Source organism: Pleurodeles waltl, chromosome 4_2 (genome assembly GCF_031143425.1).
Source record: "Pleurodeles waltl isolate 20211129_DDA chromosome 4_2, aPleWal1.hap1.20221129, whole genome shotgun sequence".
Lineage (NCBI taxonomy): Eukaryota > Metazoa > Chordata > Amphibia > Caudata > Salamandridae > Pleurodeles > Pleurodeles waltl.
The window spans coordinates 208,323,048-208,350,859 of record NC_090443.1 but is presented as its reverse complement, the minus strand read 5'-3'; the positions used below and the strand labels follow the sequence as shown (position 1 = coordinate 208,350,859).

The 27,812-nt window shown below is 44.1% G+C and overlaps 1 protein-coding gene across 1 annotated transcript in view; it reads right to left on the bottom strand.

Annotated features, from left to right (window-relative positions):
- The window catches only part of SCYL3 (SCY1 like pseudokinase 3), a 617,362-nt gene that overhangs the window by 393,170 nt on the left and 196,380 nt on the right, over positions 1 to 27,812 (bottom strand). Inside the window, exon 4 of the mRNA XM_069231087.1 lies at positions 24,472 to 24,574. Within this exon, the coding sequence (XP_069087188.1) occupies positions 24,472 to 24,574 (103 nt within the window). The remainder of the gene's footprint in view (positions 1 to 24,471; positions 24,575 to 27,812) is intronic.

Here is a 27,812-nt window from a genome sequence, read left to right as displayed (position 1 = left end):
GCCTCCTCATTCTCGTCTGGGGCTGAGGCTTCTGCACACTATTGCTCCGTGGATGCTTCAACTAATGTGCTGATCAACTTATCGCCTGCTGAAATTGAGTCTTTCCTGGCTTCCATCTCCCTTGCTCACATCGAAAGTTTTCTGCAGGATCACAATTATTGTTGACATTAGACTATTGGCATTTTTCCAAAATCCCAACTGTGTTTCCAAATTGTCCTGTTACCTTTAGTTTGTCTGTAGGTCTGTCTGGCGTGTCAACTTCAACATCTCTTTTGTGTATATTTGAAAATGCTTTTAGTATTTTTATTTACTTTTTTTTTTTTTTTTTAAGTTTAGAGCATTTTTTGGTTAGGTCAATGGGGAGGGTGGCATGGGTTCATTGTAGCACCTTGCTAGGGCACATACATTTTAGCTTAGCTTAGGCCTGCGCCCTTGTACCTAGATAATATGCTCTTTTCTCATTTTATTAATTTTAGAATAGATTGCTTTTCAGTGGGAATGTTTTATTTTTCCTAATCAGCTGCTATTCTGCGAGAGATTTGTCATTATTATTATTATGCACAACATTTCTCATCATGTTCCTAACCCAAGGATGACAAGGAACAGTACAAGACCAACACAAGATAATGTTTGGTACTGCCGATCCTACGAGTCCACGCACATGTTCTAACACTTAGGCACATGCTCACGTCAGGCCTAATTCATAATAAAAAAACATGCTTTGATATAAAACACCATGTAGGCCTAGTGGAGGTTGAGAGCGGTCTTTCCGACCAGGATTTCCATCTATGCTGCATGCCATTTTCACCAAGACCTCAGCTGTGTCTCTACAAGCAGCTAAGGAGACGAAGGGCTGACTTTCATTCTAAGGTAATGGGGTGGTTCTCCTCTCACATTCTGAGTATGGACAGACTGTGCTATAACCTCTGTGCTCTTGCTAGAAGCTAGACTTTAGACAGGAATTCTAAACACATGTTCATTGCAGTATGTTGGGACTGCTCATCTTTTTCTCACTAACTATCACAATCCTAATTTTGTTATGTCTCACTATCCTAATAATTACAGTTCATATATTTTATCATAGATTGCAGCCTTTTCAATAAATATATTGAAAACTACCCTGCATCTCGTTATAGCCTCTGTGTGTGTATGAGACCTTTTGCTAACAAGAAAAAGGAGTGAGATCTGTTCACGGCAAATTCCCTGAGAGGTCATTACAGTGTCATGTGATAGGCCACCACAAGTCACCTGGGTTTGGTGAGGTGCTGCTAGCAGGCAAGTAGGGTTAGTCTGGCAGCCGCCAACTGGTGTGGGAATGACTCAATCACACGCAAGCAATGGTTGCTCTTGGACAAAATAAAGATCTAATGAATGAATTAATTAATTACTATTTCATAGGTATAACTGTATGAGGAAGACAGACCTTCCACATGCAGCCTCTCCAGTCAGAAATGGTAGAATATGGTGATGAAGTATGGGAGACTATATTCATGAGTTTTTTTTACAGCCTTTGAAGAAAATTACCTGCTACAGGACATTTCTGCTGACATAGCAGTTGTGTTATATTTAATGGGGAATGTCTTTTTAGAGACTCTACCAAATCTATACATAATAATTTTCTTAAGGAGGCTGTACAACAGTTGTGAACAATTCCCTCTCGCTCAAGCTTTGCATATAGAAATGTTTATAGGTAAGTAATTTCTAGGTGAAAGTATGCAATTTTTTTTATTTGCTCCAGTGTGTTATGAACTACAGTGTGTGGTTTCCGAACACTAACCATTGCCTTGCACCAGACAGCAATATGCACCAAGAGGCCAGGTTAAGGTGTAGTTGATTCTGCAGTTGTAGATTGCTGTGTGCCAGATTATGGTATGCACTGCAGAAAGTTTAATAAGCCTCTGTGCTGCAAGCTTCACTCATGCTTGTCATGTGCTTGATAAATGTGACCTGGCTCTATAAACGGGAGACTTTTTCATAGTGTGTTTTTGTGCCATCTCTATAAAATGGTTTATGTGTAATATTGTATTTGACCATGTTTGTTTTGTGTTTATTTTTTTCTGGTATTGTATTGCTCTCTTGTTTAATTAGAAAAGACTGCTATTTCCCCTTATCCACCCCACTCTTCCCCTATCTACCACACTCCATTCTACTCTACCCAATCTACCCCACTCCACTTCATACTACCACATACCACTCAAATCTACCCAACATCAGTCCATTCTAACCCACCCCAATCTACCCTCCCCCATTCTCCCATCTACCCCATCCCACCTACCCATCCATACCAATCTACCCTACACCACTATAACCAAGTCCACTCCAATCTACCCCACTCCAATCTACCCCGCTCCCATCTTCCCCACTCCCATCTACCCTACCATAATCCACCCAAACTATTCCACTCACCTTAATCGAACCCACTCTAGATCAATCTACCCTGCTTCAATCTACCCTACCATTATCCACCCAATCTATTCCACTCCACTCTACCCTACTCCACTCTACCCTACTCCACTCTACCCTACTCCACTCTACCCCACTCCACCCCACCCCACCCCACTCCACTCCACTCCACTCCACTCCACTCCACTCCACTCCACTCCACTCCACTCCACTCCACCCCACTCCACGGAAATCTACTGCACTCCACTTCAATCTACCCCACTCCACTTCAATGTGCTCCACTCGAATCTACTCCACGCCAATCCACTCCACGTCAATCTACCTTCCTCCGCTTCAATCTATCCCACTTCAATCTACCCCACTCCAACCTACCCCTCTTCACCCCAATTCAATCTACCCCACTCCAATCAACCCCAATCTACTCCCCTATACCCTAATCTAACCCACTCTATTCTACTCCATTCTAACCCTACACCACTCCAATGTACCCCACTTCCGCTATCTACCCCAATCCACACCACTCCATTCCATTCCATTCTACTCTACTGTAATTAATCCAATTTACTCCACTTCAATGTGCCCCACCCCACTTAACTCCACCCCACTATTTCCCAATCTACCCCACTTCAATCCACTCTATCCCAATATATCCCACTCCCCTCTATCCCAATTTACCCTGATCTGAACTTGGGATCCGCATCTTCCATCTCACACTTTCACGTCTGTCACGCAGATCATCTTAGGCTACAGGTGACTTTGCCGAGGGAGACTGTCAGGTATTAGCAAAGAGGTTGTGTCCATCTGTTAATGAGGTGGTCTTGTAGTGTATGTGCCATCTCAGGAAAGTAGACACTGAGGAATATTTATCTTAGGGTCTACTTGAAAACAGGTAAGTAGAGCAGTACACTCACCAACTGAATTTACATTGTTGATATGTTTAAGCACAACACTCCTTGGAAGAAGGAGAGCCTGTTTAGGTGCTGTTGTTGCGGTGTTGTGGAGGACAGTTTAACAAAATCGGACAGCTTCGCAGAACAAAAGCATACATCTGGATTTGCTAGTGTAAGACTGGAGCTGCCTGCAAGTGCATACAGATGTTGATGAAAATGTGCCTCTTCAAATTCAATTTTAAATTGAAAACGAAATTAGGTTAATTTCAATTTCAAGCCTCCACAGACCATGTTTCTTGCAGGAAAAGGAAAGTGTGATAGAGTAGAAGTTGTGTGCCCCAGCTGAGAATGGAAATTTCATTCATTGCTTTGCCTTGACGGGCCTTTCACAGTCTGGTCTCCCAGATATTGCTCAGGAGTCGTGCTTCAAAAAAGTTGAACTCCTAGTATGTGCTTTAAAATACAAAAATAGTAATTAAAAAGAGGTAGGGGTAGAGCATAGTATCTCAAAACACAAGCACCATTCAAACCCCATTTTCTTTGCATGCAACAATATGTACACCATTAGACAACTTCATAGACTGGGAGTATTATTTCATTGGAGACTAGCCAACATGAAACCCTAAGAGTAGCTCATGGGTAATGGTTTCTGTAATGTCTGAGGTCCCTTATGCTTAGAAGACACCGACATTCAGGAGTCCCATCTAGTAGGGATTGCTCACTGCCTAGTTCGTGAAAATGGACTGCATTATAGTTGTTCTCTGCAGTCACAGAAGGTCAGAAAACGTTTCAGACAATCAGACAGTGGTGGCTGGTGACATTTGAAAGTAGTGGGGCATACAACTTTGGAATGAGTGCCCTGTGGTGAACAAGTGCAGGGAGCGTGCCCAACTGCCTCAATGAAGGTTCAGAAGGGGGGGCAGGGGGGGTTCTACCCCAGGAAAATGTAGAAAAAGGAGTGGGTGCATTTTCAAGAAATTTTGAGAAAACAAGAAAGTTAATCATGCAACTGTGAAAGTCTAGTTATGGTTCAGATCTGTTTTATTGCATCAAATCTGACATAATATCTGAAAAAACAGAAGTGTGTTTAGAGCACAACTACACAAAAATATATGTAAAAACTATCCCAACCTATCCCCACCAATGTATACCCTCCCCCCAACCCCGGGATTCTCCTTCAGTCTACTCAGAATAGGGGTCATGTCCACTTGGCCCAGGATCTGCTCTATGTTCACTTTGTATGTGTGTCCATGTCGACTAATCGTAAGAGAAGCAAGTAAATGGGGCAGGTTAGTTCTCGGAATTCTGGAGATAGAAGGTTTACAAATGGTTCCCATAGGTCCTTATAGGAATCACTTGAGTGGTCAATGTCAAGGATAGTCTTTCCATACCTAAGATGAGCCATAAGCGCTGGAGGCAGGCCATGTGGGTTGGGAGTTTGGAAGTACCCCAGTTTGACAGGATAGATTGGTGTGCTGCTCCCAGTGCCAAGCTTATTTGGCGGCACCTACGGGATTTGAGCGGGTAGGTAGGTGGGTTGGGGATACCCAGGATGTTGTATGCCAGGAATCTAGCTAGCTGCATCTTGGGGTGTTAGTCTATGTCTGTAAGGACCTGGTCCCAGAATTGCACAATCTTGGGACACTCCAAGAGAATACAGAAAAGGGTGCCCTGGGACCCACACTGACGCCAGAAATCTGCACTGTGAGAGGGATAGTATTTCTGTAGCCGGGGGGCATATGATACCAGTCGGAGATAATCTTACTGGTCATCTCAACGCTAGACATATTGCAAGCTGTGTACCACGCTCTATAGTATATCTCACCCCACTCCTTCAATGTTAAGTGTCTACCCATTTCCGTCTCCCAGCGTCTCAGCTTTGGCATATCAGTTGACGAGGGGATCCTTCGCAAGAAATTGTAAAGATCCGTGATCAATCTCTTATCAGTGGTCCTTCTTATAAGTCACTTTTCACCCCTGGTTGCAAGATCCACTGTCGTACCTGTAGATATCAAAGTCTCTCGGACTGTGAAAATGCAAAGTCTCTCTTTAATTGCTCAAAAGGAAGAATGCCTTCAGTCTCGTAAAGGTGGCCTATGGATCGGCATCCACTCAGCTGTGATGCCAGGAATGCGGTTTGGTCAAACCCTGGGGTGAAGACTGTGTTCCCTAAGATCAGGGTCAGGGGGAAGGAAGGGTGGTGAGGTTATAGCGTGTTGCCACCTTATCCCAGACCCTCATCAAGGAGCTTTTGATCACCGAAGAATATAAGCCCGAAGCGCGTTGGGTCTTCTGCAGGAAGGGTACCCTCCATAGGTGTGTGCCCTATATCACCCGGTCCATGAAGAGCCAGTGCTTCTCGGATTCGGGCTGCGACCACTCCACTAGGTATCGGAGTTGGGCGGCTTGGTAATATGCCAACAGGTTCAGACCACCCAAGCTTCCTTCTATTGGGGGGGTCAATAAGTCCACTCGCAGTTCAATGGTGGGCGCCGATCCACCCACACAAAGATGTGCATGGCGTCTTGTGAGGCTTTAATCATTCCAGCGGGGGCTCAATTGGGAGGGTTTGAAAATGGAAAAGAATGTGAGGGAGGGTGGTCATTTTAAGGGCCACGATTCTGCCCATCCACAAGAGTTGATGAAGGCGCCATTGTGGGAGGTCCTGGGTGATTTGCAGGAGCAACAGTTTGTAACTGAAGGAGACCGTGGTGGATAATGGTGGGGCTAGGTGAATCCCGAGGTAGGGAATGGAGGTCGACAACCATTGTATAAGGAAGCAATTAGCCAGCTGGGTGGCCTTAGGGGGAGGGACCTTAGGTTGAGGGCCTGAGATTTGTGGAGATTAATTCAGAAACCCACTGGATCCCCAAAAAACTGTCTCCTCTAAGAATTCTGGCAGGAATATCACTGGGATATCTAGTGCCACGAGGATGCCATCCACATAGAGGCAGATGGTGTGATCTGCCCCGTCAAAGCGAACTTCTGTGATGAGTGGGTGATTGCAGATTGTGTGTGCAAAAGACTCCATGTACAGAGCAAATAGCAAGGGTGACAATGGGCCACGTCGGATGGGATGAAAGTCTAGTTATGACATCAATAAAGAGATTTCAAACAATAATGATGTAGGTAGCATCTTATTCAGTATAACCAGAGAACTTTATAACAGACTTTGAGATAATAATGCAGTGAGTGATTTATTTATTTATTGCTATACCTTTACAAAATAAATCTACTGAGGAATTACAGGTTATTGTGATTTGTCAGACTGGACACAATGATACTGCAAGGAATAAACATTAAAAGGCAGTAGGGCACCCTACAAGGCACTTTATGGCTGATTTAGGTGATGGAGACATATGATCACATTACTACTGTCCTGATCCTGCTGGAACTCCATGAGCTCCCCTCGCTAGTCCACTACATCATCAAAACCAGCCATACAGTGGAATCTTTTTTGGCATTTGATTGTTTTCAGATCCGAAGACGGGATAAATGCTAATAGGGCAGGGACAGAGTCAGAAAGGCTACCACAGAAGTCCACCACTATACAGCAGTATATAGCACTATATAGCAGTTTGTTAGTTCTGCTTTGAAGATGGGGTAAAGGCCGGTAGGGCCGGCACAGAGTCACACAGGTTATGACACTGCAGTCCATGCCGAGTCCAAGCTACAGTTGTTCGAAGGTCTAAAGATGCACCCTTCCAACCAGCAGCCGACCACCCTGGACTGTTATCATAAGCTACTCAGAGGTTTATGTGCACAAAGGAAACTGATAAGCATGCACCACATTACACAAAGCTGTGCGCTGTAATGAAGAGAAAAACACAGGACAAATTATCTGCACTACTAGGCGAGTTTGACATCCATTCCGTGCATTGACTCGGGACAAGTGGCTTTTAAACGCTACATGGCTATGGTAATGATTCTGCCAGCATTCTTTTTGATACAACGCTTTCTGCGTTTGTCTTTCAGTTCTCCCTCCCATTCTGGATGCTAAGGGGATCCCCCCTTACTGTTTCTATGGCAGGCCTAAGACCTGAAATGGATTCTGCATACTTAACACATCGGTCAGGCTCGTTGCTTTGACTGGCTCTAGGTCACACAATAAAGGCCATGCGTACCACATTGCCTGGTAAAAGAGTTAGGGAGCAAATCATTGCCTCAGGCTAGTAAGAAATTCACATTTTTCCGGCACTACATAAATCATTCATGGGTGCGGTTCCCACTCCTGTAACTTTGTACCTGAAGAGATCAAACGTGAAGAAAAGCAGAGCAGCTTCAATAAAAAATAAATAAATAAATTTAAAAAACGAAAACGTTTCTTTTCAACCAACACTCGAATATACTCCAACCAGTGGGGCAGGTGTACTTTGTGTTTACTCTGCTCATCGAAATGCAAAAGTCCAGTTTTATATAGGGCCTATAATATCATCCTGCAGTTGGTTTTAGGCCCTCGCCGTTATACATATATATAAATATATATATATACATATGAAATAAGGAACGAGATTGTGAAGCAATATGTCCCATATCACACGAGATGCACGCTGAAGCTGGTATACCAGATGGAACCCACACCTAATTGTGCACTTGTTTATAAATCTAACACTTGGCACCACACTTACAGAATGCCTTTGGTTCTCACTGGGCACTACAATGTATTGTGAGTGACTTTAGACAGAAATCTATCCTAAATCTAAGAATTTGAAAAAAAAAAAAACAGCTTGACATAGGCAAGCTATTGGTATTATTAATACAATGTCAACACATTTACATTTACATTTGCTTACCAACCCCACTATTCCAAACTCTTACAGTGAAAAGCTTTATGGGAAAGCACAAGGACGCATGCTACTAAATAGTTTCTGGGATTCTGCAGTTCTTCGAATAAACTTCTCCAGTCTCCACGTCGGTCATGATTTACCCAACTGAGTCGTGCAACATTTAGTACGTGCTCAAAGTGAGTGATTGACTCAAAGAGTGCAGCTGTGCCCACTTTTCACTTTGTCAAGCAATCGGGACTGCAAGCAATGCGCACCTCCTCTTACTATTTGGAATGAAAGAATACGCTATTCAAGGAAACGCTACTGCTTCTTGTAAAACCAGAGGCATAGCTAAAATTGGTGCGGCAAGTAAGTGCAGTGGCACCAGACCCACAGCCTTCACGGGTACATTGCACCCTGGTAATTACGGTAGTTTACCGTCCCAAAAGGTGTCAAATGATGCATTTTCTTGTTTGCAACAGGACCCATAACCTCCCCCCCCCCCCCCCATCCTGAAAAACCACTCCCACACCCCTCAAATTGTTTTTCTTCAATGCCCTGTGGGTAGAGCAGCGCTACATAATAAATTACAATTTAATGTGTTTCCATGATGAGGCCTGAGAAGGACTTAACCTGAACAGATCGTCCCTGGAATAGAGAGGTCAGACACTTTCAACAGAGGACACATAAGGGGAGAAATCACTGCATGGGATTGGTCAGTAATTATAACTAGTGTAATACTACATTTCTGCATTGGCGACTGCGGTCCAGAGCGAAATCTCATCGGAAAATGTACTTTGCATTTCAAGATTACTTTTTGTGGCAGTGAGCAAAATACTATAATTAGGAACGACACGAACAAACCATTATTAATTTAGGGGCACCACTCTGCCGATATTCCCCGAGCCAGGTATCCGGCCATCGTCGCCCTGCGGACGGGCTCATTATTATCATCCTAGTCCCCGGAGCTCCCTTACCGCGAGGTGTTTATACAGTGCTAGGGTGACTCCCTGACATGTTCTGAAAATATGCTGTCAAAAACCAGCCTAAGTAAATAATAATGGAATTTGACAACTACTAGCCTGTTTCCGGAGATGGCACTATTCTTACCTGACAGTTTTGTTAACTCCAAGCATCCTATGGGCGTGTCATGCATTAGTACTGGCAGCTGTGGCCATACTTTGTTCGTCTGGGCCTCCAGTCCTACTCCTCCGTCTCCCGAGACAATCTACACATGGTCTCTTGCTGTTTATTTCTGTAAACCACAAACGAGCAGCATGAGGATTGGCTCGAGCAGACAAACCCAGCTCTCCTAAGGAGACTTGGGGGCTGTGGATGTAATTCACATTGCGCAGGTAGGAGAGGAATGAAGTGCACATCTCCGACTACGCACAGCAAGACATTAGTCCAACCCCGACATGCGCACTTCACTCGGAAGCCCAGCTGGGCCTGTGTGTGTTCTTCAATCATTTAGCCCCATTCCACACGTCCACCATCACGCTGCAGGAAATGGCAAACTCGGCTAGTGCATGCTGTAATAAAAGCAATGCACTGTCGTTGGCCAGGCTAAACTGAATCAAAACATTATGGGGCCCAGACCTAAGGGCAACGCCTTCATGCCCTCATAAAAATACAGCCCCTGGAACCAGACTGCCAAAAACTAAATGTCTGAAAGATCAAAATGGCTGAATCTATAAAACACAGGAATAGGCCAAAGAAAAGAACATTCGTTCGTTTCGTTGCAGGCGTTATTTTCTGTTGGTCAAACCAGACGCTAACTTTCTTAAAACATCATGTGTCACGTGAATTCGCACCTAGGTTAGGGTGACCAGATGTATTGGATTTGCCCGGACATTCCCGGCGTCCCAACACTTGTTACAGAAATAAACACAGGTGCGCAACGCCCTTTAGGCTGGAAGGGCTTCAGCCACCCCCGTTGTGTGCAGTGGCCCCTTCTGAAGCTGTGCTAGTGTCTGCCCCAGTAAACCTGGGCTGTAGGAGAAAGCATAGGAATAAACATTTTCTCCAGACACCTTCATCTTATCTTGCTGCTGTACTGTTCTCAAAGGAGGTGATGGGGGTCACAGGTGATTCACGACCACAGGACAAAATCTCCCCACTGGGGTTCTCATTGTACAAAGTAGTCATCACTTTTTAAAGGGAGACAATGCTTGCCCATTATGTTGGTATATGGCGTCGCATCTGCACTTCAAAGGTAATCCTTAGCACCTTCCTCTGCATCCAAGCAAATAAGGCAGAAATCGCAAATTGTCTTGAGTTACAATTATATTTGTATAGCGCTCACTACTCCTGAGGGGTAATGAGTTATAAATAAATGCTAAAAGGAGAAGATTTTTTTAAATTTAAATAAAGTGACCATCGGCCAGGTTAGATGTTTCTGCCAGTAGCATCTTTCATTGGGGGAGGCGGGCAGGGAATGGGTTGTGGTTTTGGTTCTTAAAATGCTAAGTACTGAATAAAACATGAGAACATGTAAAATTATGTTGGCAAAATAGGGGTGGGGTGGGTAGACATCAAAGATGATCAGTGGGTAAAACGCAAGAACCTCTGGGTAAAATGTTCCTGGCTACCTGACGTTTTTTGTTTGTGCCGTTTTTTATACAGCAAACCAGGTCCAAAGGCATCAGGGTGCTTTCCATGAGCACCAGATTACATTGCAGAAAATCAGATTTTTTTTTAGGCACATGGGGATTAAGAGATTTTCCCAGGATCACAGGATGTCGAGTTGACACTGGGATTCAAACCTCGTTCCCCAGTCCTAAAGTTGGCAGCTCAGGCCGTTAGGCCATATATCCTCAGCAAGTATTGGCATCAGAGTTGACTGGTGATCTCTCAAAGGGGTGAGGCATAGTACCACCCAGAAGTCCCCCCCCCTTTTTTTTTCTTCACAATTTGCCTTAGGCATCCTCATTCCATCTCACATTTAGACCCAGACCCAGATTAACAAATATTTTACGCTGGGTTTGAGACACAAAACTGAGCAAAATGTTTTATTTTTTAAGTTCCTTTCCAGTGCGAAACCTGTTTTGCACTGGAAAGTTGTCTGAAAGTAACGGGTTGCTTTGGGTTACTCTGTGTCAAGGGGGCGTTACAAGGGTGGTACATCGGTGTTCCCATGCACGACCCATGGGTTTTGATGCAAAACCCTATCTACTACAAATAGTAGACAGTTTTGTGCCAAAAAAAGGCCACTGGAATGCAGGTGCTAAAAAGGAGAAGTATTTTATCTCAACTAATGTTTATCATTTTGCATGTGTACTGCATTGGATAGCATACATCTGAAGTAGGAAAAGTTTTAAAATTAGTTAAAGCACTGTTTTTAATATTGCAAGTGCACCCTTCCAGTAAAAAAACCTATGCTAGACTCACACAGACAGTGCTAAACTGAGGTACAAAGCAGGGCCGGACTGGGATCCCAAAAAAGCCCTGGCAATTTTGTCAGACCAGCCCACGGGTTGGGGAGGGGAGGGCAGGGTGGGTGTTAGTGGGGGAGAGAGTTAGAGGACAAAGCACTGCTGTTTTTTTCTTTTGTTACTGAGGGCCGATATTGCAGCACTGCTGCAAAACCGGACACCAGTAACAAAACTGGCCCTACTGCTGAAAAAACGGCCCTCATCCTGATGCCAGCTACGGCCAGTCCGGCCCTGATCCAAAGTTGTGTGTGTGTGGTGCTCGGCAGCCTAATTGTGAACCAGCGCTAGGGAGAGAGCAAGATAGCAGCATATCACTAAAGATAGGGGGCTTTCCTGCTCTCTTCCTCTCACGCAACACAGTAATTTTGGGTGCTGCACTGAGTTGTGTGAAAGTTTTCATGATCTGGCCTTATTCTCTTTCCTCCCACTTACTCTACCTCACATTCTCTCACTTTCACATTCCCACTCATACTCGCACGCAAACATACACACTAGTTCTCATTTACTGTTGCACCACTGATAGCTACAGCCACAAGTCACTCCCTTGCAACATCTAATCAAATGCTCACACACTTGTACTTCTTCACTTATTTTCCCTTTCTCACTTTCACCAATTCATACACACTCCCAAACTTCAATTCTCACTCACTCTCATTGGCACTCTCAAAGAAACACACACACTTTCACTCAATCCCATTCACGTTGAGTCACTAACAAACATGCTTTCAAACACATACATCGAGAAATAACATTTTTGTTTTACTTACCTGGTGTACTTAGCTGGCTGCTTGGAGGCTCCATGGCAGCAGCAAAGCAGGAATCTGGTGCTGGGCATTAGAACCAGCAAGCCATGATTCCCAGTGAGGAGCCAAATGGAGCAGTAAGAGCAGGATTGAAAATGGGAAAACCAACATCAATAGTTCTCCCAGCTTCTTGATAGGAATGGAAGCACAGACCTAAAACGTTAGGACAGTGATGGGGCTCCTGCTTCCTGTTACACTGTGTTTTTCATTGGCTTCAGAAATGCACTAATGCACACCCTGACAGCACCATTTTAGCAGATATGCTGGCCGAGGCATGCACAATATGTCTCCTTAATAAAATGGATTGTGCCTGTGTGAGGGGACTGTAGTTGAACTACGCCCCTCATATGCGCATTCCCGACATCCATCTACAGTGTTCTGTTCACAGTTCACACATAAGCTTTATTCGGCCAGCAGACCATCAAAGCAATACAGTACAATACAGAATAAATAAACATCATAGATAATATCATAACCGAATTTACAAGGGAGTAAAATCCCTGTTTGTCCAACTTAAACAGTTAAGATCATTGTAGATAAAAATTACGTATACGGCATGCCGCTACTAAAAACTTGCTTACAGCATAAATTAACACATTTGAGTTATGGCTTTTTAAAATTCTCAAAGCTAAAACGCATTTTCTTAACTTCAATTCCCGACAAATTTTGCAGATCCATTTAGACCTTGAGGTTGAGTAAGCAGGACAAAAAAACATAAAGTGTTCTACTGTTTCAGAGGAATTGCCACACACAGGACAAATATCAGAACTTGAATTGGATCCCCATTTGCTCGTCAAGGCCATCAAAGGTAATGTTCCAAATCGGAATCTAGCATACAAGCTTTTACCTAGTAGGTCAGGTATTATATCTAAATATAGTTCGAACTCTGGGTACCATTTAAAATCAATAAACAAATTAGTTAAACGACCATTAGATTTGTGGAAAATGTAGTTGTTTCGTATATAGGACCAGTAAGCTCCCTTCAATGCTTTTACATGGGACTTCGCAAGTTGATGGGGATTCTCCCAAAAGTCTCTCAATCCCAACATACAAAACCAACTGAATACGTGTTTGATCCATGGGATGGAGATGGAGTTAGGACATTTTAACAATTCTAAAAGAGAAGACTTATATACGGCCAATTCGGGGACTATCCATAGCCTCACCCAATACAACAGAGGGCGTAAGATAATTAGGTCAGCCATTCGTTTTAACCCTAGATCTAGAAATAGGGGAATTAATGGGGTGCTAATGGGGCATGCGCATAAAGCCCGTGCAAAGCTATTCTCAATTTTGGTTATTCTGCTATCATCTGACATGCCCCAAATCTCTGCGCCATAGGCAGCAGCACCCTGTGCCTTAGCCACATAAATCTTTACTGCTGGGGACACAACTTTGGCAATCGTACTCCTATAAAGGCGCAATATGGATGCTGCCCGATGTTGCAAAACCCCAGCACTCTTGCTGACCTGTTCCTCCCAGAGAAGTGAATCTGTGAGCCTCACACCCAAATAATCAATGGAGCTAACCTGGTCCAAAATAACACCATCTAACCTAATAGTACATTTCTTCCGGGGGCCAGAGTGAAGCACCATCAATTTCGTTTTCTTCAAGTTCAACTCTAGACCAGAATTCCAACAGAATGAATAAAATCTGTCCACAAGAATTTGTAAACCCATAGGGGTTTTCGATATCAATAGGGAATCATCCGCAAAAAGGAGAATAGCGATTTTCTGATTGACTAAAGTAGGAGCATCATTCTGACATGCCATTAGTTCTTGCACCACCTCATTAATAAATAGAGAAAACAGAAGTGGTGCAAGCACACAGCCCTGACGGACACCTCTTTTAATGGGAAATTTGTTAGTCAATTCACCTTGGTTGCCCCATCTTACTTGCGCATATGTGCCTTCATGCATGCGTTTCAATAGATTAATAATATTGGCTGGTGTCCCTATTTTGTATAACACTCCCCAAAGCTTTTCTCTTGGGACCAAATCAAAAGCAGAGCGCAAATCAACAAAGGCAACATATAAAGTTTGCTTTGCCCAAACTACATATTTCCAATGTAGCACAGCCAGCCTAAAGGCCTGGTCAACCGTACTAATTCTAGGCCGGAACCCTGCCTGAAGCAGTGAAAGAATCTGCTGTTCCGTAACCCAGCTCGATAGTCTAACTAGCAGCTGTTTGGCAAAGATTTTTTGCAAATTGTCAATTAAACTGACCGGTCTATAGTTGGTTGGGAGATTTGTATTACCCTTTTTATAGATGGGGATAATTTCTGCTCCCTTCCACGTCTCGGGAATCTGTTCTCCTTTTGTGATTTTATTTGACAGTAGGTTGATATACCAGGTCCATATGGATAGCTCTGATTTATAAAGATCGCCTGGGATTTTATCGGGACCTGGGGCTTTACCTGACTTCAAAGAGTTGATAGCATCTGCAGTTTCTTCTAAGGAGAAACAAATGTGACTCTCAGGGTCATATAGACTCCCATCAGGTGAAGAAATGGCAAGGTTAGCATTTAATAAAGTAAGGGGGTCTAATCCCACGTTATCGCAATCAAAAACCCCAGTGGAAGTAGTTCCCTTATAAAGAAGAGAAAAGTGCTCCACCCAGCTTCCGGGTTGAATATGGTTCCTTAGATTAGACCTACCCCCTCTCTCATGCTTAGTCAGCAATTCCCAGAAAAGCGTATTATTATTTGCTTTTGTAGCATCCAACAACTCCTGCCAAATAGAATCTTCCCAGGATTTCTTTGATTGTAAAATTGTCTTTTTATACATACATCTTGCTTGTTTAATCGCCCCCGGGGTCCCGACCTTAATAGCCTTTTTTAGGCCGGACTTGGCCCTCATACACTAATCATTAAACCATCTACTGTTAGTCGAAACCCCGCGTCGCAGGCTTGCCGTAGCCGCCTTTTTATAAAAAATACTTTGAAGTTTGACCATCATATCTTCATGAATACCAAGAAGTGGGATGGCCTCAGAATCAAGATCTTCAAAGGCTGACAAGTTATCTAAAAACATTTGGTAAATCTCACGTAACAAATAGGGGTTCGACATAACTTTGGGCCACCTCACATTTGTATAAGCATTGTTCAAGATAGGGGGAGGGGCCATTGTTGGTTGCGTGTTCGAGGTTCTATCAAAGATATTCTCTGAAAGGGTGAGCAACAGGGGGAAATGATCGCTCTCGCAGCTGGAATCTACCCTCATATCTAGCAACAACGGCTAAAGACGCACATCCACCAAAAAATAGTCAATAACACTGGTCAAGGAACCTCGTTGAAATGTAGGTACAAAGTTTAGATCAGAAGGAGTTCGGCCATTACAAGCCCTTAGGCCAAACTTTAAACATAATGTAGCAAGCTGTGCTGCAACACGAGAGCGTGGACAAGGGCTATCACCATTCAATTGTGCAATCCCCCATAATTCGTCCTCCTCCACAGTTAAATCACTAAAAAACGCAGAGGGTTCGAAAGTACAATTTACATCCCCGTCAATAATTAAATAGGAGTTAGTTTGTATAGTATCTAAAAAGTCAGAAAGTAAGGTTAAAATATGTGATTCTGATCCACGTGAAACAGATCGGGCGTAAACATTAATAAGAGTTATGTTAAAATTCTTTTGGAAAGAGATTTGTAAACCCATCAAGTCGGGACAGTCAAATTTTAAAACCTTATAATCGCATTGGAGTTTTAAATTTAAAAGAATTAAAAGTCCCCCTTTTGCGCGACCGGTTGCTTACTCTGATGGCTGTGCAGGGATATTAAAAGAAAGAAACCCATCCATACTAATTTGGCCCTCAACCCAGGTTTCTTGGAAAAGACACACATCTTGAGACTTTATGTAAGCAACCCAATCCATGTCGTCCAGTTTCCTAGCAAGGCCAGCAAGATTCCAAGTCATGATGGATAAACCATTAGTGTCCATTTCAATCTCATAGGTTGAGGGTGGAGCATCCTTATAGTTCGACTCATTGGCGATGGTCTTGTCAAAATTATCTATTATAGATTCCTCTAAATTGTCCCTATTAAGAGCTTTCTGGGCGGAAGACAGTCATACAGGACCATGGTGCATAAATTCGCCTTCCTCCCTAGAGCCTCTCCTATTAACATGGACAATGGGACCAGACACAGGGACCTGTTTTGAATCGGTTAGATTAGAAACTAGCATAATGCCTCCTCCTTTTAGCCCCTTGTACTGGCACGTACGTGCAACAAAGTCGATGAGTTGGTCTACCACAAATTTGTCCAAAAACACAATCGAAATTACATCGAAATTTGACCCAGAGTGGCTCCATCTTTCAGTTTTTAGGATGTCCGAATGTATAACAGAGGCATTCCTGTCGATGGCGTAGCCAGTGAATAACCTTATTAAGCCTAGACTCTTGATCCTCAACAGACCTGGATGACAACTTCAGAAGATTAGTTAAAAAAAGAGTATTGGCTCTATGTCTAGGACCAATACTTATTGAAGGCACGTCTAAAGCACTATTAATTCCTTGAGAAGAAATAATGCAGGCTGGATCCTTAGTCGGAGGGTTGACAGGCAACCTATTAGTAATGGGGGGAAGGGCTGCCCCTATTGTTTGGAATATTGGTAGTGGGATTATGCCTCGTAGTAAGGTGACAATTCGGTAGGGCAAGGAGACTACCAGCAGTGTCAACACCGTCCATTGCCATAGCTCCACCGAGGAGAATGCTATTGCACCCAGTGTATTTACTTTTAGAATGGATAATATGAGGAAATAAATTATCCTCTGCGGCACTCTTATATTCTCTGGGAATGGTAAGTTGGCCCCTCGCATACATTAATATTAGATGAAACTAATTTGGCTGCCAAAATTCCACCTGCCCCTACTGCCTCTGGCTTTTGGCATTTACATCTCAATTGTTGAGCCATATTCCCCTGGAGGAATTTAGTTAACTGCAGTACTAACTTCCTGACTTCATCTACTCTATGAAGAATTAGAGGCAAGTTAACTACACTAGCAGGCGGTTCAGAGCACGTAACAATAATAGGAGGGGAAATGGCAGCCTCAATAGCTGTATCAGCCATGTGGAGGTCATGGGACTCAATCAGATCACCCTCCTCAGTCAAAAGCTCAAAGCGATTTTTACATAGTATGTTAGGGGCAAGCCTTACCTCAGGGCTCAATGGTAGGGGTATACATTCTATTTCCTCTACATGCGAAATCCCCTGGGTATGTGAAGGATTAGAGGTACTACTACAAGCCACAATACCCTGTTGAGTTAAGGGAATAGTGGCATTAACAATGGGCAACTTCCCTGCACTATCAATTAGCTCCCCAGAGTCAACTGTTCGATCTTTCCTCTTCTTATTAAAAAACTCCTGGATCTTTTTAGGTTGGAGTGAAGGCTTCTTCTGGGGCAAGATTCCGTGAGTACCTAATTCATTATTAAGTATAGCCTCCACCTCCTCAAATAGTAAATCTATCTCATCAAGTGATTTCGGTTCACCTTGAACAATCTTATTGGTTAGTTTCCTAGGTCGCTTTTTCTGTTTTTTAATATCGTCCAATGGTGCCGGCGGGCCAACAGCTTTCCTTTTCCCCATAGTTCTAAAATGACAATAATGGCAGCAAGGAAAATAAAGATCTTACTTGGAGGGTTCCTTTAAAGGGACTAGTCCCGTCCCAGCCTCAATCAGGCGATGACGGGCAAAGATGGGCCTGTCTTGGCCCGGTCTTCGCCCGGGCGCCTGCCCGTGCGCGACCCGCGCGCATCCCGTGGGAAGCGCGCCTCTCTTATAGCCGAAAAGAGAAGCTGGAAGGTGTGTCCTGTCCCTTGGCAACGGGACGCTTTGCTGGCGAAGGAAGCGTAGGAGAGAGCGCGTCCCGCGGGGAGCGCGCCTCTCTTGTAACCGGAAAGAGAAGCTGGAAGGTGTGTCCTGTCCCTTGGCAACGGGACGCTTTGCTGGCGAAGGAAGCGTAGGAGAGAGCGCGTCCCGCGGGGAGCGCGCCTCTCTTGTAGCCGGAAAGAGAAGCTGGAAGGTGTGTCCTGTCCCTTGGCAACGGGACGTTTTGCTGGCGAAGGAAGCGTAGGAAATCCTCTGTATTTTTATTTTGACTTTATTTGCTACAGTGTTTAGGAATACCCTAGTCAGCATTCAAAATCTTATAAAGTATTTTATCTTATAATTTTGTTTTACCTTTGTATTGCAAAAAGGAGAAAATGGAGATTTAATGATTTGTAATCAATTACAGGCCAGTCAGGAGAAATACTGTTTGAGAGACAATCCTGCATTGCACCTGTTGCACTAATGATGACTACGCTCTGGCACTGACATCCGAGTGATGCCAAGTGACAAATTCACATTCTCCCCTCTCTTTACTAGTCCTGTGTCGGTAAATCTTTCAGGAGAGGGCCACGACTGATTGCTGCAAACCCAGGGTGTTGATCAAGACTTCTTTCCAGGACTGCTTGCCGTCTGCTCCCGCCCTGGAACCGCCGCTTGAGTGAAATCCTCCCCTTCCTCGGTGTAACAAAGAGCCTTGTTTACTTCCGCGTGCCCCGGCGCACCTCAGGAACAATAGAGTGTTCTATTTTGAAACGACACTCAGTAGCTGGACCATGCCTTGGCCCTCTCAGGCCCCTACACGGCTTTCTGTCATCAGGACCCTGGCGAGGAAGTAGAAAGGCCTGAAAGGCACACTAGCAGTGTTCATGAAAACACAAAACTCGTGTTTTCATGAACACTGCTAAATTATAAAAATGCACAGGGGCCTCACAGGAGGTTGGGACATGGCTGTACCCGGAAGCCTCTGATAAGGAGCTGCTGCTGAATGGTCTCAAGGTGGTGGACACAATGATGTAATGTCACACAGTTACTCTTAAAGTCCATAAGCATGCAGCGGTGCAGTGCAGCACCTCAGTGTGCTTATTTGCCTTAAACTTGCTGTTACACTCAGTTAGGTAGGGCTGGATATGCTCATCACAGCATGGACACATATTCAAGGGCTGCCAGGTTCTGACTTCACAGTCCCCCTCCCAGAAGGTCCTTGCATGCCTCTTGCCATTTGTGATTGGTGGCGAAACATATAGCAGACTGAAGAGGTGGATCAGAATGACACTGTGGATAGCCAGCAAACGACACTTCTTCCACCAAAGCTTTCTGCCACACCAGTAAGGTGTCCCCCAATCTGATCTGCTCTCATGTGTTCTACCTCTTGATCACCCTTACAATCTCTGCAAATGGCAGCGGATGGTTGGAAAACATTAACTTAAAGGGAGAACAGTGCCTGCTCCAAATCCAAGACACATTAACATTTCAAAGGATCCAAACTGGTAAGTGTAGTCCTGTGGGTTAACACACCTTCTTCAGAGACATGGTCGAGCTGACTCCTCTTTTTTCAGAGCCCGCCTGTTTTCAAGCTTAAACTTGACGCTCAGAGGTAAGAGTTCTAACTGTATGTTTTTTATTTTCTGCCTAGGCCCGCTCTTTCCTTCCCATGTGCTACAGTGCATTTTAACTTCTATTACATTGCCCATAGATAGCTAGCTGGTCCTCATCTATGTTCATCCTGCCCTATGCCCCTCTTGTCACTCTCTCCACATAGCGCTACCTTTTCTCCTCTTCCCCGTCATCTACCCATTTAATTTTTCTCAAACTGCTCCTTCCCACCCTGTACATTCCACCTTTGTCTTGTTTCATATTTAACATTGTCTCCTTGTTTCAGCCTGATCTTTACTCGGTGGACAAAAGCTCTGCATACCATACCTTCCATCTTTCTGCTAGAGAGCACCAGGCATCTGTTCAAGAGAAGGAACATGAGCTCCACACTGGCTGAGGGTGCAGGTGTTGTGCACTGGCTGAAACTACGGGAGCTCTTTGAGAGGGGTGCAGCAGGGTTGCGGGCATACACACACTTTCCCACACACATACGTCTACTCACAAGATCTTCTACTGGCTATCTTAATGTGATCCTGCAAAAGTGTCTCACGCTGCTAATGCTCACCACAACAAAAATAAATTTAATTTTTACATGGATTCAGCTCCTTCACTAATATGACTGCCAACACTACTTCCCATGATGAATTTCTGTGGCAGCATGCACACATTTAAATCTATGCATCTTTGTCCAACCTTCTTTGATTTGGAAAGAAAAAAAACTGAGTGCAAGTTCGGCTTATGTTGTTTAGTGTGCATTTTTATAAGAAAATCAGTCTAGAGCTACCAAATGGGACCTGGCTGTATAGTTGCAATTTAGGATATTGTCTCATTTCTCTCACAGCAGTGCTTAGCCTTTTTAAAGAAATATTGCAGGGCCAAAACCAGAAAAATAGATTAATCAGCCATTTCAACACTACCTTGGATGACAGAAAATACCACATTAAGAAAGATACTCCCCCCCCCCTCCCCAATCAGGATTGCTTGTCAACACAGATGTATGTGTACAATTATTGAAAGTCATTACAACTTCGAGTAAAAATGTGTCTATTACAAGTTTTGGTACTATTATTACACAAAAAACAGTGGTATAAAACTCACGTATTTTTAAGAAACCATTAAAAATATTCCTGTGTTCCCTGTGAAATACAAATTTTGTCATCGTAATGGTAGTAAAAAAGGCAAATTATGTGTCAATATGTCTGGGGGTATAATTTTCATCTGTCTGACCTAGAAACAACAATTTTGATGAAATCCTCATATTTTGTAACTAATGTGCCAAATTCAGTAAATCTTTAGTTATGCTGCAAACCCTGCAACCACAGATTCACATATATCCACTGATCTCATCATTTCCTATTATTTTATCAAGAATTTATCTGTGACAGGTGAACAAAATCTCTACATTTTAATTCCAGTCAATGTCAATTGTTAGCTGTACTCGGAATAGAACAGCTTGTAATATACAAAATACATACGAGTACCTTGTCATTGCCATCTCAGGCTCCTTGTGACATTTACAATCTACAGGGCAAAAAGATTTCACTATAACCCCTCAATGATAATGTTCAACCACATTACAGTTACCCAGTTATGCATACTCTGTATATACCCAACTTTAAACCATTGTATATACGCAGATAGATAAACCTTAAACAGACAATTCAGGTGCTACCTATGTAGAACATATAAATACCAAAATAATTAGCATTAGTCTACACACTAGACAGCTTGAGGAATGCAGCCTAATGGCTATGTTAAAACATCAACAGAACATGTGTGTTGACAGAGAGTGGTGAAATCAAATGTTTGAAGATTTTTTGGAACATCCCATTACATCAGCTGAGGAAGGAGATGTGTTCTCGTGGCTAAGCCGTCAATCGGAAGACCTTAGTTTGAATCCAGCTTGGCATTTACTGAAAATTGGGCAGTTCTGGAAAAAGCATTTAATCCCAATGCGCCTAACATTTAAATGTGCGAGACAATAGTGTAAGTGGGTGTAATGAAAAGATTCAATCCACTTATGAATAGAATCTTACATCATTTTCCATTACCTCCCATAATGTGCAACACTCTGTTGCTCTCAATCTACATCCTTTCTATAGAAATACCAACACATGCATGCTTTTACACTGTGAACAGGTATCTAGCTTATTATTCTCTGTGGATCCTCCTTCCTTTTGAACTGTTTGTGAGCCCCTTTCAATTTGTGACAGCCAGATAGAAGCCTTCTACCATTTTGTTATCACAGTTTATTCTACATACCTCAAGTCTAATTCTCAACATCTGTGGGCTCATTTTCTTGGTCCCACTGGTAGATTCACCCCACACACACATCATCTTGTCCCTGGAAGCATTTCATCATTATGCAAGTTCATGTAACTTTTAATCAGAAGAGACTCTTTTCCAGTAAGCCTGTAGTGCTTTCTTTTCTGCCCATCAGACCTGCACAGGACTCACTCTGTACCATCCATTTTGCAGACATTTGAAGCTTGCAGGTATGGTGGACACTCTCTGAGCTTTAGCAGTGCTTGATGCCTCAGGGGAATGCATTGGAGAAGACAAAATATGTGACTTTAATGTGCTAAAGCATGAAATAACAGGCAGACACATATGCCTTTTCCATGCGTTAGCACATTAAACCCATCTTCAACAAAGCCGACGACATCATCGCCCCGCATCTCCAGACCATCATCAACAGCTCGTTTTCTTCTGCCACCTTCCCCGAGAGCTGGAAACACGCTGAAGTCAACGCCCTACTGAAGAAACCTACGGCGGACCCAAGCGACCTGAAGAACTTCTGCCCCATCTCGCTCCTCCCCTTCCCCGCCAAAGTCATAGAGAAGACCGTCAACAAGCAACTTACCAACTTCCTTGAAGACAACAACCTACTCGACCCCTCTCAGTCCGGATTCCGAGCCAATCACAGCACAGAAACCGCCCTCATCTCAGTCACAGACGACATCAGAACCCTGATGGACAACGGAGAAACAGTCGCCCTCATCCTCCTCGACCTCTCGGCTGCCTTCGACACCGTCTGCCACCGCACCCTAATAACCCGCCTCTGCTCCACCGGGATCCAAGGACAGGCCCTGGACTGGATCACCTCCTTCCTCTCCAACCGCTCCCAAAGAGTCTACCTCCCACCTTTCCGATCAGACCCCACCAAGATCATCTGCGGTGTCCCACAAGGCTCCTCGCTCAGCCCGACTCTCTTCAATGTCTACATGAGCCCCCTAGCAGACATTGTACGCAAGCACAGCATCATCATCATCACCTCCTACGCCGACGACACTCAGCTGATACTCTCCCTCACCAAGGACCCCACCAGCGCCAAGACCAACCTGCAAGATGGAATGAAAGACGTCGCAGATTGGATGAAACTCAGCCGTCTGAAACTGAACTCAGACAAAACGGAAGTCCTCATCCTCGGAAACACCCCGACCGCCTGGGACGTCTCCTGGTGGCCCACGGCCCTTGGCACCGCACCGACCCCCTCTGACCACGCACACAACCTCGGTTTCATCCTGGACCCACTTCTCACCATGACCAAACAAGTCAACGCCGTATCATCCTCCTGCTTCCTCACCCTCCGCATGCTCCGAAAGTTCTTCCGTTGGATCCCCGCCGACACCAGAAAGACCGTGACCCACGCCCTCGTCACGAGCCGCCTGGACTACGGCAACACCCTATATGCAGGAACCACCGCTAAACTCCAGAAACGTCTGCAACAAATTCAAAACGCCTCCGCCCGCCTCATCCTCAACATACCCCGCAGCAGCCACATCTTCGCCCACCTGAGACACCTGTGAGTAGCGCGCTTTATAAATATTTATGATTTGATTTGATTTGAACTTCCAAGCGTGTATTATAACAATGTCATGGACCCCGGTGTGAGAAATGGTAGCTCCATCACCACGTTTTAGTACTAGCCCCACCAAACCTCCCAGGGGAGTTGAGGTTTAAGTGCACCCCTGAAAAGGCAAATGTCCCGGTTTTGGGAGAAGGTTGGGTGACCAAGCACAATTATCACGGTGCTCTTAAGGTTCATGTTCACACCGGCCCTCTCTTGGCACCATAGAGATTTGATTAAAAGACCTTCCTGCTGTGCTGCCTGACTTAATTTAGGCAGCACAGCAGGATTTAATTGGGGGGAGGGGGCGAATAAACACGTGATGCTGCCATCTCCCGAGGCCAGAAAAAAAGCTCTAATTGCAACACTCTGCAGCTTGGCTGAAGAAGTCTAATTTTCATGCTGCACAGGTGTGTGTTTCGGTAGCATGAAAATTAGACTTCCTTGGCCATGCTGTGGTGTGTTGCAAGTGGCTGTCCTGATATATATATATATATATATATCACTTCTCCCACACATATATACGAAAAGCCAGTGACAATGAAATAGGACTAGACGTTGGCACTGGTCAGTGCAGTGTCAACATTTAGTCCTATTTCTATGTCAGCGGCTGTCTATCCCGGTTTTTTTGTTCTGTACATATGGTCACCCTAACCTGGGTACATTAAGGAAACATTTTTCAATCCCTTTTTATCAAGTAGCACTAGCCCTTTAATCTGCTAATTCTCTTCATACATTGAGCAAAGAATTTGTGTGGTCTCAACGGTAAAAGGCATTTGTATTTGTACACTAACTTGATAACAAATACCAAAACACGCATATTGCAGTATGCTTTCACGGAAATAAGTTAAAGCCTACTTGTCACTATTTATTTGCTAACAAAAATATTTAGAAGAAAACCTACCTTTGTGAGTCACGTGTGTCAGCAAACACTCGACCATTTTTCCAAAGGCGTAAGCATCTCGAGCGTGGCCATGTGCCTCCGGGAGAATGCCAAATTCCGCAAACTAACAATGAAAAAAATTAAACTAGAATTAATCAACGTACTGCCTTGTTCCAATGTGCCTGATGTTAGAGATTAAACTATTGAGTAATGAAGAAGGGCAGGCTCGTTTAGAGCGATGGGCGTCTGTTAACCCACAGTAATCTGCGCAGGCCTCCTGGGTCTGGAAAGGACATAACTTTTGAAAAAGCCAGACACTCGATTTAGCTCCAATTACTTTAAAAATGTCATAGTTGTCCTAAAGACCAATAAAAACCAGCCTTTCTCAAGTCAGTCCTTCACAGGCCGTATTTACAGTACAGCGCTTAGGAAGCCGTGTCTGGGTGCCGGATTGGCAAAACGGCCAGCCGGGCATTGGCCGACGGTACAATGCCTAAGGGTGACCTGTGGGCCGGTTTTCTTAGGGCCTCTGTCACCCTGTCAGGCGATTATCACGGTTCAGGATATGATGGGCGAGGGAGGGGTTAGGCTGAGATGGACTCGCTACGGGTCAGGCGTTGCTCTTGCCCTCGGGCCATTCGCACCTAGGCCCCCTGCATGACAGCCATGCCCAGAAGCAATCTCTTTTTTCTCGGACCCCCATCCCCAGTGGGTCATTACATTCAGGGCATGGCTATATGCAGGGCCTCCCTGGGAGAGAGAGGGTTGGCAGGCGATGTTGTGATGGTTGGGTCATTTTCACCTCAGCAATGTGTTTTTCTTAACGCCTCCCTGCCAGGCGATCGCCCTGTGATTATGGTGAGCTGGAAGGATGCGACTCTGGGCGAGGTGATTTTGTAGCCTTTGGCCTCCACCTTTCTGTTGCTGGAGCAATAGTAGCTGTTGCTTTGCCTGACCCCCCCCCCCCCCCCATCCCTATCACATTTCTCTATAAATTAGTCGAGTGAGACGAAGCAAACAGCAATTCATGAAAGGGAGCTGCCAGGAATGTGGGCCACTTTCTTGGGACTGCCCATGCCTAATTATGATGCCAATCCGACCCTGGACTAAGCACAGACTATAGAAGTTCCGTTTGTTAAATAATGTAAGTGTTTGGCAGGCTATTCAAAACGACGCCCACCCAAGAACGTGTACGAACACCAATTAAATGCCCCACCGATGATTACGTGCGAAGCAGCGCTCAGTGTTGTCTAGGCACCCCTTAAAGCACTCTGTGGATGGGGAATGTATCATAGCAGGTTGAAGGGAACCAAGTAACAGAACCCATGAAGGTGACTGTCAAACAGGGTCTGCCGAGTCTGTCAGCTTTGAAAGAGTGTAAAGGCCCATTAGAACAAACGGGTTTTTACTTGTTTCTTGAATTTAAAGACAGTCTAATAGGAACAATAAAACAGCATTTGTAATGTAATGGGTCTCGCGTTTGCTCGAGTTAGAGCTGTTAGCATTGTAAATTTCTAACTGGACTTTTCTTGCCAGATAAATTGAAAATGAAAAGTAAAACAGGTGACATAAGCAAGCCGATTCAAAGCGCCACGTCCGCCAACAGCATGATCGCGAAGGCGAGACACAAAAGGAAAAAGATGTTTGCACACAGTCAAATTTATGGGCAAAAGTGCAATTATGCATGCAACAGGGTTGCTGGCCAAGACAGTAACAAAACTGCCCAAAGGAGGGACAAACGTAAAGCTTTTACCAATGATAAAGGATTTTTGAAAGGCAAGCCCATGGACAAGTGATGGTGATGGGCGTGCAGTGGGAGTGTTTAAAAGCCCACAGATAGATTACAACAGGCCAGAATGCTTGTGCGCTCAACCTAAAAAGACTTTCATGGTACAATGGTAATTAGCTCTGGCAGAATGCCGATTCTGACCAAACAGTGGTCCTTCTGGACATAATATGCATAGCAGTGCCCAACCATAGCATAATGGTGGTCCTATAAGTAGTATGGTAAATCTTGGTATATTGTGAGCATCCAATGTACAACTGTGCCATCCCCAACAATGTTCACCCTGGCACAATGGTGGTAATTTTAGCATACTGTGCATATCCATAGCATAACTGTGGTTCTGGAAGTGGGAGGCAATTCTTGCAAAATTGTGGGTATTAACTGCACAATAGATTAATAGTTAAATAGTGGTAATTCTTGACATAGCAAGGGCATGCACTGTGCCTACATATTTTGTAATTCTGCCTCAAGTATAATGTAGGTAATATGTGGTATCTTGTAGGTATGCATGACATGATGGTGCTCAAACTGGCATTTCGATGGCCTGACTTAATTTTGGTAATTCATAGCATACGATGTGCAACTACAGTAAGATGGTGCCAAAGCACAAATGTAAATAATTTTCAACACATTAAAGTTGAAGCATTTTAAGAGAGAAGAACATGCGCAAGTGAATATAAGTAACATGTACCTCTGTGAATATGCTCAGTGCTAGACCTGGCATCCTTAGTCTGGTCTTACCCAGAATTTTTGCATTCACCTCCTGTTATGTTGCTGTATCTTTTTGTTGGCCGTAAGACTCTGAGCACTTTACCACAGCTGAACAGTGCTAAAGTGCATGTGCGTCTCCCCTAAACCATGGTAATTTTGGTGTATCCACAATTGGCATATTTAATTAACCTTTAAGTCCCTAGTAAAGTGATATATAATATACCCAGGGCCTGTCAATTAAATGCTAATACTGGGCCTGCAGCACTGATGAGCCACCCATTCAAGTAGTCCTGTAAATATCTCAGGTCTGCCACTGCAGCGCCTGTGTGTGCAGTCTAACTGCCGCCCTGACTTGGCATTTTAAACCTCTTGCCAAGCCCAGAACTCCTTTTTTTTTTTTTTTTTTAACATATAGGTCACCCCTATATTAGCCGCTAAGCAGCTCATAGGGCATGTTGCCATGTAAGGAAAAGGCAAGACATATACTTTTAAGATCTCATGTCCTGGTAATGATAAGCTCCCCAATGTCAATTTTCATTACTGTGAGGCTTGTGCCGCTCATAGACCAGCACTTGGAACTGCTTATAAAACTTTGATGCTGTAATTCCCGGTCTGAGAGAAGCAACTGCATCATGTTTAGTACCATTGGAATGGTGATTATACATCCTCTTTACTGGTAAAGTCATTCTTATTATTACAATTTTAAAAATGTCACTTTTAGAAAGTACAATTTCTCTGCACGCACTGCCCTGTGTGCCCACAGCCTATCGCCAATACACACCTGGTTTGGGCTAGGTGAAAGCTACACTTCATTCCCTTCAGACACCCAGAACACAGGATACACAGCTGCTTGTGCATGCATCTG